Below are 21,010 nucleotides of genomic sequence, written 5' to 3' on the forward strand. Positions count from 1 at the left end.
GAAAAATGTTCAGAAGTGATTTTGAACATTCAGAAATGTTTTGTCTCAGACACCCTGATGGAAATAGCAGCTCTTCACTTTTTCTTGAAGTCCTCCACCAGGCCCTGCATGTTGTGCAGCTCGCCCTCCAGTTTGATCTTGTCGTTGCCGAGCCCGTCCAGCTGTTTGCGCAGGTTAGCGATGTAGGCCTCGAACATCGCGCTGGTGTTGGAGTGGATGGTGGTCTGTTCCTGGAGCAGGYTCCATTTGGTCTCCAGCATTTTGTTCTGCTGCTCCAGGAAACGRACCTAATTATTATAAAAAYAAAAATCAAATGTTAGGTAAYTTCATCAATTTCCTACAAGATTATGCAAATAAAGTTAACATRATTTTGTTTCTTTGTCTTGTATTTGATATTTTCTTATGGGATGAAAATCTAGCAAAACATTCTTTAAAAGTGATGTTTAAGGTGAAMAAGTCTTTCACTAGATCTAGACCAATTAACTCCTATGACAAAAAAGCAAAAACAGAAGGAATCTCTAAGATGGATAATATTTTTCACATTCTTGCTTATCTGTAGAATCAAATGACAAAGCTATTGTCTTGTCAGTGACATACTGTTGGAACATTATAGTAGCTTTCTTTAATCCCATGTTGGACCTCAGTATTTAGTTTGACCTGTAAAAAGCCCAATGGGCTCCAGAGTCTGTTTCTGTCAAAGAAAGCAGATGGGAGAGACTTCTGAGTGTTAATATTGGGAGATGAGTATGTGCAATAAAAATCAAATGATATGTGTCATTATGAAGTGCAGCATGTTATTGTTTAGGCACACCATCAGTAAATGGTTAATCTAAAATGTCTCTATTCGGTGTCTGTGACAAAAACTTCTGATTAGAATGTCTTTGGTTAAGAATRGAAAATGGAAAATGAGAGATTGGCTAATTGTCCTTTGATTGTATTTGAATTGTACCTGACAGATCAAATGCAAAAATAATAATATTATGTTTACTGTTCATTAAATGCATCAAAAGTGACAAATTTAACTTATCTGTCTGTAAACATATCATGTTCTTTTGCACCTACTGGAAGAATCAAATCAAATACGGGGATGTCCGCTTTGATGCTGAAACTATGATAATCTTTTAATCCATTTATTTACTACAAGACAGAAAAAAGTGCCACCTGATATAAAGCCATATCATTTAAAATGGGTGCAGCCTAATCTCCTTTTTTATAATAGGTAGTTAAAAAAGGCAGCGATGAAGGAAAAGAGACACTTAATCCTTCTCCTGCATAGCTTCCTGTATTTCAACAGGGATCAACAAAAAAAAAAAAGGTGTGGCAAAGTTTAGTCTCCCGAGTGCAGAAAGGTAAATATGTAACTGCATATTATAGGTTATGATAAGAGAAGATCAGAAAGACAGCTGAGGCAACTGAAAGTTTACAGGCGATGTTTTTACTGCAGAACTAGTTTGCATACTTATGTMGTAAAAGAGCAATAGTGAGAGCACATACTAAGAGATACTGCAATTTGACATTCAACATTTAACGAGTTACTGTTGTGCTGAGTTGAACTTGAGAAAATGCAGACAATAAAGTGAATCAGACAGATAACACAATCTTTGGGTGAAATTTATGTCCCCTTATCTTTGTTTAATCGTTGTTCTGGGTGGAGGAGAGTTGATACCCTGCTACTAAGCAACCATGGACCAGGACATAAAACCAGTCGGCGTTCTTTAAATATTAACCCTGCACCACTGAATCTCAGAAGATTTTGTCCAATTAAATTAGATGAACAACTTGACACCCTTGAACCAAATGAGAACTAATTGAGTTGTGACTCAGTGGACCTCCTGGGTGGAAGTCAGCACCCACCTATCTCCAAATAARGTCAAGTATTCATATCTTAAATTTTGTCAAAGGAGAACAGTATTTAGTTTGTAAAGCTAACTCATATAGATCCCACCGTAAGTTGCAGCTAATGCCTCTATCAGGATGATCTCTACATCAGGTTTGAAACTTGATGTAGAGTTTCTATGTTAGAAACTAAGATGTTCAAAACACTGCACATATTCCTTCTCTACATCACTGTGTAACCATATTGTCTATAGCTGTGTTTCTATTACAAACTTGCACAAAACTTTGTAAAYATTCTGCAAATGTAAAAAAAAACAGAGTTTCGCAAAAAATCTATTAAAATCACATGAATAAGTTTGTTCATGTGTCATTAAAATCAAGCTTCGCCATCCTCCACCAACTACTTCCTGTCGTCTACTTCATGGTTTGTGCCATCGGTAACATCTAATTGTTGATCACTTGATTTGTACAATATGAAAAAATTGTTTTCACTGCAGTTTTGCAAAATGAACCAATTTCAATATGGCCAAAACATTTTATTGAACAACAAGATACACAAAGACAACTGAAGGCATACCAGCTTTCCAAGAACCTCACTTGATGAGACCTGATCATAATACACTAGGTTATTCAGTCGTTATCAAGACTGTAAAAAGCGTAGGTGWAGGTGTAGGTGTAGGTCTGCTAGATATTTGAGATAACTTCAATGAGAGGAAGGGTTTTACCATAGCAATCTGGGGCAATCTGTCTGGAAGGATTCAGATATGCAATCAACCATGAATAGATTGCTTTTTGGGCTTCTCCTTGAATGTGAAGTCACAGCTTAGTTCAGTCCCTTCAAAGGAACATGATGGATTCAAGAGAGCTGACCATGAAAGGACCTCCAAATGGACAAAAGACTAAGAAGTAGATAAGTGGAAACACACTGTTGTGAAACACCAAGGCCCTGTTCTATACAGTTATTGTCTTAGACAAATGTCTAGAAACTTTACCAAACAAACAGTTCATCAGAACCAGTTGAGGGCATGTTTGCAACTTTTCAATAAGACGTACAAAGCCAGAGATGTTGTAACAAACCAAACATGGACTTTCTAAAACACAGGCATTTACACTCCCTTGGCTCTACTTTTCATTGTTGTTTGGTATTTGTAAGCTGGACCAGTACCGGAAGTCAGATCGGACATTTCTGAGCTATTACAGAATAGGGTGGAGCTGCATAATCACCTTCAATGTTTTACTGTGGGAATGATAAGCACTGGGAGTGATTTTATGTGTGTGAGATAGTAGCCTAGCACTAATGCAGTCAAACATCCACTTTAGAGTTAGCGGAAAAGACTAGGGCTAAGGTGTGTCCYAAGATTAGGTTAAAGTTCAGGACAAATCGAGTTACCAAAATGAATGGAAGTTGATACAATGTCCGGTTAGAGATACAAACTCATGTTTGTGTGTTTGCAATAGGAGGAAGTGATGACCATTAATCAAAGAAGAACTTACACAATTGGAAATAAATCCAATGTGATGGACATGAGGTTCTCAGTCCGGTGTTGCATAACAACATCAAGGTTGTAAAACAGCCTTTACAGTCTGTTACTCAACCTTGGACTATACTGCAGCAATTCCTGACAATCTCTTACCTTGTCAATGAAGGAGGCAAAGCGGTTGTTGAGGCCCTTGATCTGGTCTTTCTCTTTGGTGCGGACAWCTTGGATTGTGGGGTCAATCTCGAGGTTCAGAGGGGCCAGAAGACTCTTGTTCACGCTGACGGCAGTGAGGGGGGCCGTGCCCCCTCCATAGCCCATACCAAAGCCTCCTGCACCGCCCATGCTGGAGCCAACACTGTACGCAGAGCTGCTGGTCATTCCTGCRCCTCCAAAGCCGCCTCCATAGGATTTGTAGGACCTACGGGAGCTGAAGCCTCCAGCAGGTCCAGCGTAGGAGCTGCTGCTGAAGTTTCCAGGAGAAGAGCTCTTGTAGGAGGTAGTTTTGACCCTGAAAGACATTATGCAGGCTAATTTTTTAAGAAAGGAAATGGAATTAGGATGTCAGGCAGGCAGACCAGTGAAGGGCAGAGACCAAAGTGGGACAGACAGAGGGAACTCTTCGGTGAAGTTTATAACCCTCCCTCTGCTCAGGGAGGGGACCTAACCATACCTTTGGACCTCTGGGTTTACTATTCAGTCATAATAATCACCTCSTCTTTTTATAGACTTCTCTGACTGATACAGAAATCTGTCTGAGGAATGTCGAACACTTTTTTTTTCTCTCTGTCTCTCTATTTGTATCCTCTCATTATAGGTTCAGATCAATCTTTTTTAATGATCACAYATCTTACATGTATTACAATCAGTCCAAAAGTTATAATAATATGATTTTCAATTCAGCTGGTACCTATATGTCACCAAAACTGTAACAACACAAAAAAATAACTCAATTCTAGGTGTGTTGGAACATTGTTGTCCATTTTTGTGGTCCAGCTTTTAATATTCTTGTACCCACCAAAGTTAGGACTAATAACATTTTACATAATCTTTTCATAGAAAATGCTTTTGTTCAAAGCAAAAGTCCTTACACCCCAGGAATTATATCAGGAAATGAGATGGTTTAGTGTCTTGCCCAAATATATGCCTTGCTGGGCCGTTAGGATCTGATGTTCCATGAGGTGAACTCAGCTTCCACTGAGCAAATTTAAGAGTCACATTATTTTGGAATAATATCTGCCAGTGTGCTTTAGGTGTCACGTAGCTCCATAAATGAGTGTTTCTTTCAGGAAGCAGAGCTTTTTCTTCAAATTACCATTTTTAAAAACTTGCCAGGTATTTAAAGAGATRATACAGCAACCAAATTTATAGTTTCACTTCAAAAAGTGTTTTTCTGCCATTTAAAGAACATTAAAGATGCTCAATAAGGTYATAAACTATTGACCAAACATTTTTCTCGCATTATTTTTTGGTAGAAAGCAGACCTCATGTTTCCATGAAGTCCACCAGGTCCAGAGCCAATGTAGTAACCCCAGGATATCACACGACCGCCACCATATTTAACTGCAAGTATCACTCTCTTTGTCTTAATTGCCATGTAAGTTTTAGATCACTTRTAATGGAGCTCAAAACTTCCAAAGATGTCAGTTCAAAGAAAATTTTCCTGAAAGTCTCGAAGAGTATCAAGATGTTTTTGGTGAAATGTTAGTAGTGGGCGTTGGCCTCCATTTGTGGATAATGGTTCTCACTTTGGTTCACTGGAATCCCAATGCCTTAGAATGGGTCTGAAAGGTGCTGAGACAAATCTAAATTTCTTTTTAAGATCTATTTTAGAGATCTTTTGTTCTGCTTCAGGACAACTCAGCCATCAGGAACATCTTACACAGACATTTTCTATTTTGTTAGAACGTTAGGAATTTAGTAGTGAGAATGAGAGTTCACTTAAGTAAGGCCCAAGCTCACATAATCAGGAAGTAACATTGGACTTGACAAGGCACAATTCTCCCAATAGATGGCGCCATAGATCTCTGTGAACATAAAAKCAGACAGAACTGATKCTACCCTGTTACAGTCAGTGTTTTCATGTAGGACATAAAACATTATATTATACATGATGGCGTTTTGTCAGATGGAAGCAGACCCTCACAATTTGTGACAGGCAAATTAATACAGTGACTTGTTTTAATTATGGATGGTGTTGGGTAGTTACCTTTACCAGTAATTAATCAATGTACAGTATCTACTGCATTTACAATACTATAGTGTGACATATTTGCACAAATGGACCAAGACCCAAACTGTGTTTAATTTGTTACATAGACCAGCATAAAGTATGCACATAAATGTATCTAAAGCAACAGGCTTCAGATACAATGTCACATATAATTTTATTATAGGTCAAGCTATGTGTTAGTAGCAGTTTCAAGAACCACCAATTATCATTAAAGGTCACTGGACACAGGAGATGCCTTGTTATAATATAATTCAACATTAATTAATAAACCAGAGTGTAGGTTGTTACACTTAGTTTGCTTAATCTACAGCTGAAACCAGGGAAATAATACTTAGATGTCTTAGATGTCCCAAGCATGGGATCAGAACAAGATTTGCAAATCAAAACAAGATTTACAAACCAAATACATTATCAAATAATACACAAATGACTATCAAAGTGGGTAGCTTTGTCTCTGTAGCAACTGCATGAAGCACCATTCAATCAGTAATAAAGAATACAGGCCAATGTGGATAATGTGGCATTATTCAACTCATGTTATGTTGCTTCTAATCTATAAATTACAGCATTAAAAAAAATCAAGATACCTGTGATAAAGCACACCATAAGAACAAAAAATGGTGTCGTATACTAGTTAATTAATATTATTTAAGCTAACMGTCTCTCAATTAAGTGTACATTTCAGGAAAAAATGTTTTCTTTACATTGAGAAAACCATCAATTGTTTTCTTTAAAGTGAAAACCGTCGACAGTTTTTAATGGTTACATGRTACTGACAGCTAACCTGAACATTTTAGCTGATTTTAGCTTATACACTAGTGTTTAGATAATAAAGGGAGGAAGTCCATGTTAGTCAACATGTGATACCCCGCGTGCTACTGACTAAATTTTAGCTAACCTTAACATTGATGCTAATTTTCAACAGTGGATGGCCTGATTTAAGTTCGACCAATATTCACATTTTGACAGGCTGTTTTTAAATTTCTCCAGAAATGTTGTAGTTGTTTTTATTAATTTTCCAGATCCCACTGAGATTCTGATTCAGAATCAATCACTCTACGCCCACTTTTAACTAATAAGCAGGGGTGAAAGTTAGGGGRTACGGCAGGGTACTGCGTTTCGGTTCCATTACTAGCAGAGCAGGAGTTTAAAATTAACTAATCAACCACCACTGTGTTCAGGGAGCTTATTAATGAYAGCAAAATAAATATCAAGTCTGCAAACCTGATATACTGTAGTAACGGACTGAATGTTATGTTTTTAACGTAATCTCAGGTCGGATTGTGGAGCGCAGGAGGTTGCCATGGCAACGGGTGTGCTTAAATGACAGAGAGAGACGGAGAGTAAAAAGGTGCGACTGGTTTAGAGTTGATCACCTGTTCAGGTTGTTTTACCTTTGCTGTGGCTCATCACAGCTGCTGCAGTTTCTGAATGTTCAATAAACTACAAACTTGGACTAATTACCTCGTTCTTTGTGAGAATACATCATTTACAACAAACATCAAACACGGTAAATATGTTTCATTAAGTATTTAACAAACAAATGACTTCTACCGCGATAATTGTGTGAAATTAAATTAATTGTCTGATATAAAAAAATAGTTTGGTGCTGTCAGGCTCAGAGCCTGAGAGGCTTTTCCTTCATCAAACAATTTTGGTTTTTGCCTCTTATTTAGTGGAAATATTGATGTTGATGATACTTTCTCCAAAATAATAACCTTTTTCAACCTTTGTAGCTCCACTGTTGAAAATGAGAAGCTAACATTCACAAATGACAGTGAAATAAAATCCAGTCCAACATCTGGTTTGAGGTGATTCCTCTGGAACCTGTTGGAGGAAAAATATCCCAACTTCAGAAGATGAGCTTTAACTTAACAGAGCTCTGTGGTTCCTCCTATCAGTATGAGAGTCAGGGTGAGGAGGCGCCATGTTAGGAAGAGAAGTGGAAGCTGCAGGATCTTCAGAACAAACAGGTTATGATGCTGGGCTACTGATTATCCCTCTGTCTGGACACAGGATCAATAGAACCAGTTCAAAAGCTATAATGAATGGTTATATGCCAGAYATGGAAAACTGGGATGCATCCATGCCATGATGTTCAGAATTTAGGTCTCATGGCATCTCAAGGTGTCAACATTGCAGCCAGTGTGTTGAGGGAAATACAGCTCCATTCTGTAACAATGTGAGAACTATCAGCTTTTATCGCTTCGCAAAAATTTAATCAGCACAGAAACTCCAAAGCAATATATATATAATTTTTTTGTCTTTTTTTTGTCATAGTACCCCCAAGAATTTAAAACTACTTTCACCACTGCTAATAAGGCAAAACTAAATGCTTCAAGTACTTTTTATGATTAGTGTTTTAGTGAGTTGCTGTTAAAAATGAAAGTCAAACATCTGTCCATTTAGTAAACACATTTTTATTCAGGTTGGTAGCAAAAACAGCACCTCAGGACAACAGTGTGACATGGGCAGCTTCCTAAGGGGTTGAACAGTTTCAGTTACAGAACACGCACAGGGAAGACATGCACAACCTACTGTAGGAGGCAATTTTAAAACAAAAGTTGACCAAYAACACTGAAACTCTGTTTCAGTACATTCACATTCCTTTAACAGGATCACTATCCATTAAATGCAACAAAATKGCCCTTCATGTATGGTTCGGCACTTGCATAGACTTCATGGGAGTGTGCTCTATTTTTATTTTATTTTTTCCTTTCTTCCCTACTTGCAATWTGCCCAAGTTGAAATTCACTGGTCGGTGCAAAACTACTTCTTTTAGTACAAACAGTCAGACATCAGACAAACTGAATGAGTTCGTTGGTCCCTTTCAGATCTTTGGTAGTGTTAGGATCATTTATTGCTTCATGTAACACATATTTGTGCTCTATTGGAGAGTGGCCAGAAAGCATTTTACTTCAGACTGTTTTATTACAATAGTGGAGGTGGGTGAGCGGTGAGTATAAAACTACCAGAGAGGCAGAGGAGATCATAGCAGGCAGGTAGCTGCACCTCTAATCTAGACAGCTCAATCCTCAATGACCTCAGAGGACTCAGACACCACCCTGCCGTCCTTGGTCTCAATCATCTTGATGACGACGTTTTTCTTGGTCTGGGTGGTGGTGCTGTAGCCGCCGGCGCTGGCGCTGCCACTGCCGCTGCTGAAGCCACCAAGGCCGCTGCCATAACCGCTGCCGTAACCGCTGCCATAACCGCTGCTGTATCCGCTGCTGTATCCGCTGGAGTAGCTGCTCTTCATACTGTCTGCAGGGAAACCGCTGTAGCTTGCTGTGTAGATCAAACGAGACAAATGTAAGACAATGTGCAAATTTAACAATCTGTGAAAAGGCTTCAAAGTCCATTTGAAGTTGACTTACTGCTCTGCTGGGAGATGTTGATGGCCTTGATGCCGCTTGCCAGTCTGTCCTCCTCTCCCTCCAGCAGCTTCCTGTAGGTGGCGATCTCGATGTCCAAAGCCAGCTTGACGTTCATCAGGTCCTGGTACTCTCTGATCTGGCGTGCCATGTCCTGYTTGGCTCTCTGCAGTGCCTCTTCCAGATCCTTGATGCGGGCCTTAGCATCCTTCACCGCCAGCTCGCCGCGCTCCTCAGCCTCTGCAATCTGGGCCTCCAAGTTGGCACGCTAATAAWTGACAGAAATAAGTTAAACTGATTATGAAATAATGACATAGTGTGGCTTTCAGTCTTCTTCCATGATGGGTGAACCTATTTTCTGTACCTGTCCCTTGATGGCATCAATCTCTGATGTGAGTCTCTGAATCATGCGATTGAGATCTGCAATTTCAGTTTTGGTAGCTCGCAAGTCATCTCCATATCTGTTCGCGGATGTCTGCATCTCTTCATACTAAATGAGCATCAAAGAAAGGAGGTCTTAGAAACTGCCTCAGTTCTTGCTGAAACCAGGAAGTGTTAAATATCTGAAATTAGATCTTTAATACCTTGGTCTTGTACCACGTCTCTGCCTCAGCACGGGTRCGGTTGGCGATATCCTCGTACTGCGCCCTGACCTCAGCCACAATGGCATCCATGTCTAGGTTACGGCTGTTGTCCATCTCCACAATGACTGAGGTGTCCTTGATCTGGCTCTGGAGCTCACGCAGTTCCTGAGGAAATTTAAACAAAAGTCAGGGAGAGAACAAAAGAGAAGAATTAGTCAACCCAAGTTCTTGAGGAAATCTATCCCACTACTATGTTTCCATAGATGGTGCAAGAGTCGGATCAAAATGCTTAACAGATGTTCAAAGAATATGCATCAAAGCAAATTTATGTTCCAAAATTAAACCGCAAACATTATAGGAATGCCATRACTGAAATAATAAATCAATAACTGACTAAGTTCAGAGACTTAAGAAGCTAAGAAACAATTAACACCAACAAGGACAGTCTGTGCCATACCTCCTCGTAGATCGACCTGAGGAAGTTGATCTCATCTGTCAAGCTCTCCAGCTTGGCCTCCAGCTCAACCTTATTCATGTAGGCCTCATCCACATCCTTAAAAAGACATGCTCGTTAGAATGGCACATCAAGATAGAGCAGTGGATACAGGAGTGGAACAATGTTTACCTTCTTGATGAGGACAAAGTCGTTCTCACACTCTGTGCGCTTGTTGATTTCATCTTCATACCTGAGAAGATAAAGGTAGAGTTTGTCACATGGGTTTGAATAAATACAAAATCTTATCACATGTTCTCTTCATTCCATTTAGTCTGATGCTACTCTAGGTGGCAGTAGTTGTCCATGAGTGCCTTGTGCACCTCCCTCAGACATCTGCCTCACAGAGTGTAAACTCATGGTGAAGTGAGGGAGTTGTTACTGATATTTTTCCCTTGGGAGCTTTTGAGTTCATATACTACTTTTATCTTTGGACAAGCAGCAAACGTAAGTTTCTAGTTGCCAGTTTCTGTTGTAGCCTTGTTAGAGTATTTAACTCTCTCTTTGTAGTACAAACTCTCTCTGACAGCCAACTCGGTTAAATGAGTTGTACCAAAAGTGTACTGGGCGTTTGTAGCATGCTTCCTTAGTGTTGTAATTCCCTGAAGTTTGTATGACGTAAGCTGAYGGACAGATGTAGGGAGGAGTCCCTGTAATGCTGATATCTCACTAGAACCCAACAGATGGATCCTACAGAAAGCCAGTCTGTATTAACCTTGTCAACACTCACTTGTTCTTGAAGTCCTCCACCAGGCCCTGCATGTTGTGCAGATCGGCCTCCAGCTTCATCTTGTCGTTGCCCAGACTGTCCAGCTGTCTGCGGAGGTTGGCGATGTAGGCCTCAAACATTGCGTCAATGTTGGAGCGGGTGGTGGTCTGTCCCTGCAGCAGGTTCCATTTGGTCTCCAGCATTTTGTTCTGTTGTTCCAGGAAACGAACCTAAACATAGGCGGAAGGTGAATAATTAGCAGTGATCATTTTAGGATATCCATTCCATTCAAGAATAAAGACATAATGAATGGCTCACATGCCTGTTTCTTGGTGGTTAAGTGACTTCATAATCAGAAATTCGGACTATTGCAGAACTTTCTAGATATATRCATAACATAGCTTTAAGGTTCATGTCTGCACTGTGCTCTGCAGTCTCGGTTCCTCTCATTCATTTGTTTTCYAAGGCGAGTGGTGGCTGTTTTTTCCACACTGGTCAACAGGAAGGACTCCATGACATATGCACATCCTGACAGGATTTAGGTGGTCGGAAAAAAAAGGGCAGTGATGACGGAATTGAGCTAGTTAACCCTTCTCTTTCACGCCTTCCTGTTTTTCCACTAGGATAGACAAAAGACGAGTGGTCAAGTTGCTACTGCTACCCGATGAAAGGTAAATATTTAACTGTATATTACAGGCTTGATGAGGGAGGAATGTGAAGAAGAAAGTGATGAAAGGGTTGCCTAAAAATGTATGTGTGTGTGTTGGGGGAGGGGGGGTGTATTTGCTTTGTGGTGGTGAGCTTACATTTTTGTGACAACTAAAMGAGTGATAACAAAAGGAGATCAGACAACTCAGTGGACCTTGGACTCTGCTACTGCGGATCAAATGGCTTCAGACGGTCTTGAATTGACCATTGAGTAAATACACACAGCAAAGTGACTCAGAACGCCACAGATGGACAAAAGAAACTTTGGCTGAAGTTTATCTGTTCAGTTTTGACTCATGCAAAACATTCCTTATCTTCATTTAATCATTGCACCAGGAGGTGGAGAGTCGATACACGGCCAGTCAGCTGGCAGTGACCAGAACATGAAACCAGTTGGCCTTTTTAAATATTAACTCATTACTGAGACCTCAGGGGACTGATACTCTCCTGGGCATGCACACACAGGACACACACAGAGTTGATTTGAAAGATTAAAAGTAGCTCTATTCATCCAGTCATAGAACACACCTTCTTTAGGATGTTGCTGTCAAGGTAACAAAAGGCAGTATTTAATGACTCTGTGTGTGAGTGTGTGTGGTATGAGGCAATAGGATGGAGGACAGGGCAGCTTAAACGGCCACACCCGAACTGAGGGAGGGACCATTCCCAAGGTAACCCATATCACAAGCTCTTAGCTCTGCCCTGACACACCCTTAAGCTTTTTTTCCCCTTTCTTTCTCCCTTCTCTTCATGTCTGTGTCTCATTTAAATTTGGCATTTTGACAGCCAGATCCAGAAGATAGAAAGCTGAACYCTGTGTAGCCTGTGTTTCATTTGTGGGAGGTGAGGAAAGCAAACAGAGGAGCATAAATCAACTTTCTGTATGCAAAACAAGGGAGGAAGTCGATGTTGCGTGGCATGTGCTGAACATATGGGTCTCTTTTCAAGGTTGTATAAGAATGTCACAACTACAAGCAACTTTTCSTCTGTTTAACTGAACTTGCAATGCTACCAAAAMRTTTTTCACCAGTTTGRAGAGAAAGTTTTTACACAAATAATGTCACAGGCTCTTACCTTGTCAATGAAGGAGGCAAAGCGATTGTTGAGGCTCTTGATCTGTTCTTTCTCTTGGGTACGGACGACTGAGATTGTGGGGTCAATCTCCAGGTTCARAGGGGCCAGCAGGCTCTTGTTCACGGCGACGGCAGTGATGGGGGCCTGGGCAACCATGCCGCCTCCAAAGCCCATACCCAAGCCTCCAGCACCACCCATGCTGGAGCTGACGCTGTAYGCAGAGCTGCTGGTGATGCCTGCTCCTCCATAGCCTGCTCCTCCGTAGCCTGCTCCCCCGAAGCCCCTGCTGCCCGAACCTCCATAGGAGCTTTTGACTGTGAAGGTCTTGCGGGAGGTGATGCCACCTGGTCCAGCATAAGAGCTGCTGCTGAAGCTCCTTGGGGCATTTGAGCTCCTGTAGGAAGTGGTTGAGTTCCTGTAAGACATTGTGAAGTAGTTTTCTCTTTTGACTGAAGTAAGTTTTGGATGGTCAGAGCGATCTGTGGTCTAATCAAGGCAGGCAGACAGGCAGGCCAGCAGAGGGGAGAGACCAAGGCGGATAGACAGAGGGGAATCTACCGAGGAGTTTTAAACCCTGCCTCTGCTGTGGGAGGGGACTTACACGAGTTGCAGATCTGGGTGAGAGGGAGGGCTGGGTTGTAACTCTACACCTCCCTGACACACTGCCCAGCCAGTCAAAACTATTACCCTCCTCTTCTACATGCTTCTCTAAGTTGATACAGAGATCTATTTGAAGAATTTCAAGAGRTGATGCTTCTTTTCTCTCTCTTTCTTTGTGCATTCAAATGCAGAACATTGGGTGAGATCTAGAGATATGATCAAATTTGAAAAAGTTCAATTTTAGAGAGTATTTAAAAGGAGTGGTTCAAGATTCATCTTTGTTGTATATATGATTCATCTGAAAGCAAGATGTGTTGATGGAATAGGGTTAGGGCTAAGCATTGATTAATTATGCAACAACAAACAATGAATGTGAACAAAAACCCATGGTTGGGTTGTTAATCTGACTAAATTAGCTTTCCAGTATAGCCAGTTCTGTTTTACATGTTGAAACCAGAGCAGGTTAGACTGCCAGTAGATCCAAYCTGCACCAGCAATCTATTAAATACTGGGTTTCAGCATCTGAATTTATMTTTATCAAAWTAGAAGTCATATAAATAACAAAGCAAGCCTGCTGGCCTCAGAAGCTGAGAACAGCCTTTACTGCTGTAAATATGTTTGTGTGGTTTTGTCATGATGGTGAGATATATAATCTTGAGAAAGCCACATGAAAAATATTTATAGCTAGGTTTGACTGATCTTTGGGTTTGAACTGCTGTGTCCTCAAATGTCAACTAAAGTTGGTGATTCCAGTTGGTTGATCTAAAMCAAAAAGCAGACAACTTAAAAAGTACATTAAGTGATTTGTCAAGATTTAGATTGCCTTAACGTTAGGTAGAGCTAGCCTAGATGCCAACACCAGCACCAKGATGTTTWGGGTTTATGCTAAGCTATGTTAACCAGGTTTCTCCAAACTGCAATMATCATTTAATAATTCACAGAATAARCTGCWTTCCATTGGCAGAKAGGAGCTAGCAAGTTTTTCTTAGATKCAACCTTCAATAATTTGAGAAATGAGTCCAAGTTGAACCATTTGAGAGGAAATAAACAGGGACTCCAAGATTTATTGATGAGAAGCAATGTTACAGCAAAGGCATGATTAATCAAGTACTGATGGGCTTTTTGTTGCTAGTTATAAAATATTAGATGAAAATGGTTATGGTTCCTGGTCTGCCTATGGCAAAGTTCCAGCTGAAAATCTTACAAGCACATTCCACAAGGTCATTATTCATTGACTTGAAGAATTTGATTCACATGTAGCTGTGAAGCAACAACCTTACTTTAAGGTGGAACAATATAAAAAAGTACTTCTTTAAGGATGTGATGAGATAATGTTAACCTTTAAGCTTTTCCAAAACACAAATGTGGCCAATAACAAGGCAGTTTTARACTTGTATTGACATTTTTGATGCTTTGGGGTTTAAAAAAAACAGTTCCAGCCCTGTTTCTTATTGAAACTAAAAGCACATGGACTGGTTTTCATCTGAAAACCAGGTGAACAGCACTAACCAGCACGCTTTTGTTCCCAAGGGTTGTTCTAACATGACTGAGCCAGAGGAATGGTAAACCTAAGTGCCTGGATTTATATAACCCTTAATGAGAAGTCTTCTCGCATATCAGCCTAAATCACATTCATTTTCTCAGGAAGAAACTAAGATTCATTTTTGTGTTCCATGAACAGCTTTCGTTGATTCATACCCATTGTCATTCACAGCATATGTTGCAAATCCTCACTCTACTTCAAAAASAGAGCCACCATTGCCCCATCATCTCTGCTTTCATTGTAACTTCATACAGTTTCTCACCAGGTTAAAAAAAAAGGCTGCATGACTCCAGTCCACCAATACCCGCCCTGCGTTCATCTCCTCCCTCGTCTTATTTCCTCCTCAGTCCCTCGCTACCATGAGTCATGAGTCTTGGCATTACCAATCCAACCCCCTCCACCATACCCTCTCCCCTACATTTTGTCTTGCCATCTTTTCTTCCCGCCATCTTTTCTTCCYGCCAATGCCTTCTGGCCTTATTGTCGCCATAGAAACTTGCCAAAATCAAACACATTATTGTCTTTCAAGGGGCAAACTTGGCGTGCCAGGTCAAACGTGGGCTACTAGCAACTGTCCCGTGTACCAATGAGTCTGAGTTTGATCTTCTGTCACATATAAAGGGTTTTTAAAGTAACAAAGTTGTGGCTAAAGACTTTTCTGTTCTATTTTGTGAAGTTCCCATGACAACAATGAAATTGTGATCATATAGCATCAGCTGGCTTTGAATCATGTTGTCTTGCTGGGTTGTGAAAAGCAGTTGCTCATTCAGTTTGTTCCCCAATGCTCTGAACTGAATTACTGTAATTTTCGCAATGCATTGTGAGCCATGTTTTTCKTSATCGCATGACTCCAGTTACTGCAAAAGTCGATCAGTCGTCCATTTTTTGTCATTGGATTAATAATAATTCTGCTTCTTTTCCTCAAGAGACATAGCTCAAAACCAACCTTTAATTTTTAAGTTTTTCTGCAAGAAATGTGAAACCCTTTGTGRAAAAAGACAAACTTYTCTCAAAGGAAACAGTTAATGCTTTAAACTCCTGATCAAAAATGATCCCATGGTTTCTAAAAGTGTTCTGGTCATTTGAAAACAAGAAGYTTTTACTTAGCCACTGTTTGACAGCKGTTATGCAGTCCAAAAAACAGAGAACTGCATTATYGACACCTGACTTGGATAAATAGATTTGTAAATCATCTGCTTAWTTGTGGAAGCACAGTTGCTGCCCAGTTATAACTTCACCTAGTGGAAACATATAAAGGGAAAAGAGAAGAGGCCTGAGAATGGAGACCCATGGCTTGTGAGACTGAAGTTTGTCAATTGACTTTGTTTATTCTGAAGTGCTTCATGCTTTTTCTCTTCATTTGCCACTAGTTTTTCTGTCAAACCAGTGGCAATGGTTTGACAGACAAACAGGCCATTAGGCATGACCTAATGGCCTGATTCACATGGAGGCCATGCCATTAGGCATGACCTCCAATAGACCTCTGAATGTGGACTGTGGCATCTGGCACCAAGATATTTGCAGTAGATCCGTTATCTCCAGTGAGCTGTGAGGTGAGGGCCTCAATGGATTTAACTTGTTTGTCCAGCACATCCCACAGATCCATCTGAACAGATGGATACATTTTTGTGGAATCAGGAGACCAAATCAACATCACAATCTCTTTGTACTGCTGATGGATGAAAATGATCTACACTGTGCAAATCAATGTTTAGGTACTTATCAAAGAAAACAATCAACATGGCCGGCAGGACCCATGATTCTACAAAAGAACATTGCTTATCCTAGATATTTCCCTATTGGTGCAATCTTCTTTAGGGCTGCACTGATTGTAGTTTTCCGACCAATCACAGAGCTTTAAAAAACCTGACCAGCCAATTCCGATTTTGCCCGACAATGGTTTTTTTGTCTGAAAAGTGGCTAAATTTAGCCACATAGTCACTAAGTTGGTAAACGTTAGGTGACTGTGATAGCGCTAAGACCCATGTCTTGGCTCTGATTGGTTGTTTCTTCATAGCACTAGGAGAAGACAGAACTTTGGCCTTTTGCTAAACAGTTAAGACTGGAAAGACAACTAACTAAGGAAAGACGTTGAAAATAAGGATGTTTTTATTTCCATTCTCAGGTGCCTAATTGTCCTCTGTGTGGTGATGGTGTTTGTTCTGGAGATAGCTACACATCAGGCCAGGTGATTATCAATCCTGTCCAAATAGCCTCTAATGATCCCCCTCTCCAGATYCAAGCCCTTTGTTCCAGGAATTGCGCAGGTCCAAGAAATKACACCAATCCGAGCTGCAATCAAAGTATTCTGTAAGAATTTCACACCAAACCTGTTTTCCAAGAAGCACCAGACCTACGCCTGCCATTGACGGTGTTCATTGCAGTCAGCTTCAATCACAATTTCATAAGGACGCATCACATGCTTGGAGTGTTTGTCTGTCATCACAACACCAGAGAGCAGAAGGTATTCCTTCAGCTGTTGGCTAATCCCACGCAGGCGGATGATGTGTCTTCGGACAGGGGTGTGCACAACACTTAGTAGCATGATAAGTGAGTGTACACAGCGGTGGACCTTTACCCCTCATCTGGAAACATGTCAGAGGAGCCATCACTGTCAGAGCACCTCGACTGTGTGTCACAACTGTTTATGAGGGTGTGTGTTTATGGGTGTAACCCTCCCACTCCTGCGCTCTGGTCGACCAGAAAAAACACACATGCAGAGGAAATTATTTAGTGTGACTCATCACTCAAAAATGTGATGAAAACAAATGAAGGATTCTATTCTAATTTCAGTAATAGATTGTTTCAATTTTTGCAGCTACAAACAAATACATATCCAATTTTACAGCAGAAGACTTCATCAAGTGACCCTGAGGTGGTCCAGCAGCCCTTCCTGCCAGGATACGTATAATCTCCATGGACTTTGAGCCACCCTTTTTGTTTAAAGGCTCCATTGTGTAACAATGAGGTTTCTATACCATTAGGTGGAAAACGACCCTCCCTGTCAGGCTGGGCAAATAAACCTGTGTGGATTTATTCCCCTCTATAACAACAGGTTATGTTGAATTTTCTTGATAAAGTCTGAAAAGGAATACAAATCAAGCTTTTGGCTTGAAGTTAATGAGATAATGAATAAGCATGTTAAAGTATGCATCAGGTGATTTTACTCAGGTTTACCAGAATCTGTTCCGTTTAGAATTTTCTCATTGTTTACATACGTTTAAAATTAAAAGTTCAAACTTTTGGAAATGGGAGCCAGCTAGGCTTTACCTTGGTGGTGATGTGGTGTGGTGCATGTGTTTGGGAAACTGGGAGGACTTACTGACCTTTTGCTCAGTGTGGCATTTTTCTATGCAAAATGTGTTGGATTTCATATCTSATTAAAAAWAAAGRGAGCAATAAAAAAAATATTTTTTTCAAATATATACCATGTTTGAAAATTAAGATGTTTTGGACTGCTTCTATCTGTAAATGTTCATTCTGAGCAATGTAGAAATATCTTGCATATTCTCAAAACGAGGCTAAAACAAACAGAAATCAGAGGAAACAGAAAAATATATATATATTTGAAATGAAAGATGGGAAGATTTTGTTATTACAGCTGAGGCTGAGGTTGATAAAGTTCAGGCCCAAATCTGAGTGATAAGGATTATCTGATGTAGTATCTGTTGCCACCTTCAGAGAGTAAACTGAACCCTGGACCCTGAGTTTGACCTTTGTTGGRGAAACWTTCCAAGCATCCAGGCAGACATTTAAAGCTTTAACATCTCCTGCCTGCTAACTGGTCCTAGACTGCAGGTTAGTTTGACATTCCCTTTCTTCTGTGGACACCTGGGTAACAATCCGTGGCTCATTCTCTGTTTTTCCTTGTAGCCGTTTACTCTGGTGGTGGGACAGTCCAGGCAAGACCTTCAGCATTTGGGTTGCTCACTCAGTTTCTTTCAATTCTTCACAATCACATAGTTTGCAACTTAAAACTTGTGCTGAAYTAAAATTCTGAATCACTCATAACCAGSCATCACACTTGAACTTCTCAGGGTTCACAGATTGAGAATGTTGAGTGGAACTAACATTTATAATAAAGGATATGTTCACATAATAAAGGACRTGTTCTATYCGTTATGTCTTATATCCAAATGCTGGTGAAAAAATCTCAAACTTTATTTTGAAGTTTAGGTGTATTTGTTTTCTGCTGAGGCCAAAACAAATTCTATTTCTATTACATTCATCTTGGAAGTTGATTGTAATGTGGTTTATACACAAACTAAAACAGTTTCTAACCTGAAGGGCTGTTGTAAGCCACTGGTCTGATATCTTCAGGCTTACATTGATCAAAAAGGTTCAGGTGGTTCCAGGCTTCAGGTCCAGGATTTCCTGCTATTGTTGGYTCCACAGGTCAGTACAGAGTTCAGAAAAATGGATTAAATTCACAGCCTGTCATCTCTGAAACTACTTGCAAAGCAGCCTGAAGCCTAAGGATGTACTAACGTTGAACACATGAAGGACTTTATATTTTGTGAATACACAGATGCTTTACCATCTGAACAATTTCTTCTGTTTTACCTGTTTTGACACATTTAACTACCTTGGATTATGAAATAAATTTTAGTCAGACTAAAGTCAGACTTTCACTAGTTCATCTAGTGAAACTGAATTCATTTGTAAAAGGAAAAAATCTATCATTTTTATTACAAGTTTTTATTATAACTAAATTAGTCTCAGATCACCAAAGATTTACAAATATGTTTACAAATATATGCAAATCTTTGTTTATAATCAGCTCATGTTGAAAAAACACAACTTCTTAATTTTTGTGTTTCCGTCAAATAAAAGATGAAATTAAAATCACATGCGAATAATCTTCTCACACGATAATTCATTAAAAGTCATGGTAGGCCGGCCATTCCCAAGAAGGTTGTCAAACAGGTCGATCCAAGTCTACCTGGTTATGATCATACCTTGGTGTGGCTGGTGAAACTGAACTCRGCTTTCTAAAAATCTGGATAGCCATAGTTAATTCATGATTTCACAAGGGAGCAATAAATACTTTATTTATTTATTCTTTTTTTTTTTACGTTAGGCCAGATAAACCAAATTAACTTGGAGTAATCACGGCGTGAGCTGATTGTTGTATGTCATACCTTCATGGAAATTATGACTTTTTTTCCACTTATGTAATGGTAGCAAAGCATGCAGGATGATCTGTCTGCACTGCATGATCGTCCTCTAACAGGGCGTCACCAGAAAGCATGTAGAATCTAGAATGCCGTCCGTCTGCCCTCTACAACCAATGAACCAGCAAGCTGCCTCTCAGTATCGACATGCTGCTTGAGGYCAACACACACTCTGCAAGGACAGAGAAATTTGGGCCACACTTTATTTGAAGYGGTGTGCATAAGACTGACATGATACTGTCATAAACATGACATTCGGTAAATAATGACACTTTTAATGCAAAGTTGCTCTAAAAGTTGCGTTAAAAGTCCATTAAAAGTGCCAATTTTGTGGAGACCAAACTTTTTATGTTYATGACAGATGTTATGTCATGTTTATGACAGTGTCATGTCAGYCTTATGCACACCCCTTCAAATAAAGTGTTACCCAAATTTGTTCATGTTCCTGAAGTGAAGAGAGCAAGAACGAAAGGCTCTCTGGTCAGGACACTTCTGACTCTACAACAACTAAAGTTCAGAAGTCTCTCTAAGTCTTTATTGGGCTGTTCTTCTGCAGTGTCTGCATGTGGTAACTGTCAGACACCACACAAGAAAAAACGTTCTTACCAGAGGATGTATCAAAAACGAGGTACTAAAACTCCCAGACTAGGGCAGTGAGAACAAAATGATATCATGTCAGGGAACATGTTTTTCTGTCCCTGTGTGTACAAACTTGCCTTAAGTTTGGGAAATTTTAACTTTTATTTCTCGGTCAAAGAAATAATAAACATACAATTGGCAAAAAGAGTAAGAACATTTGAGTTTGGTTGATTATCTTTGTTGTAAGTGCTTGTTGTTACAGAACTCATAGCTGAGGCTAAACCTCATTTGTTACCCTTCAAAGGGCAACAACTTTGTGTCCGTTTTCCAGACAAAGTGCCATTTTATAGCATAATCAAGTAACTATGTTACCATCAGTTGTTAGAAAAAATGCTGAATATATAAATACCAAATATGAGCTAAAAGAAAGTTGACCCAATAATTTAACTCCCTCAAATTGGRCCTCTAGCTCTTAAGAAACTCTTTCTGAAATGTTGCCTTCAGGGAGTCATCACAACATGGCTCCTCTATTAACCCATTAACAACATTTTTACAGCATTTCACTGAAARGTATCTCCCATAATGAGYTCAGCAGATGCATAGTTCTGCCAGGTGTTTGCTAATT

General features: G+C 40.0%; 2 protein-coding genes across 2 annotated transcripts in view; both read right to left on the reverse strand.

The window, feature by feature from the left end:
* LOC108166422 (keratin, type II cytoskeletal 8-like) overlaps positions 1–3,932 on the reverse strand; it is a 6,591-nt gene extending 2,659 nt beyond the window's left edge. The window contains exons 1-2 of the mRNA XM_017305631.1: positions 3,471–3,932; positions 79–287 (exon numbers count right to left, since the gene is read on the reverse strand). Of these exons, the coding sequence (XP_017161120.1) occupies positions 79–287; positions 3,471–3,836 (575 nt within the window). The 5' untranslated portion in view covers positions 3,837–3,932. The remainder of the gene's footprint in view (positions 1–78; positions 288–3,470) is intronic.
* A 4,015-nt stretch (positions 3,933–7,947) lies between these two features.
* On the reverse strand, positions 7,948–13,046 carry LOC103466879 (intermediate filament protein ON3-like). Its single transcript, XM_008412770.2, has 8 exons — positions 12,490–13,046; positions 10,729–10,937; positions 10,131–10,191; positions 9,963–10,058; positions 9,506–9,670; positions 9,286–9,411; positions 8,925–9,189; positions 7,948–8,835 (listed from the first exon to the last, which is right to left on the reverse strand). Exons 1-8 carry the CDS (start codon positions 12,913–12,915, stop codon positions 8,576–8,578), a joined length of 1,608 nt encoding a protein of 535 aa, XP_008410992.1. The 5' UTR covers positions 12,916–13,046; the 3' UTR covers positions 7,948–8,575.
* Positions 13,047–21,010: the final 7,964 nt, after the last annotated feature.

Source organism: Poecilia reticulata, linkage group LG7 (genome assembly GCF_000633615.1).
Source record: "Poecilia reticulata strain Guanapo linkage group LG7, Guppy_female_1.0+MT, whole genome shotgun sequence".
Lineage (NCBI taxonomy): Eukaryota > Metazoa > Chordata > Actinopteri > Cyprinodontiformes > Poeciliidae > Poecilia > Poecilia reticulata.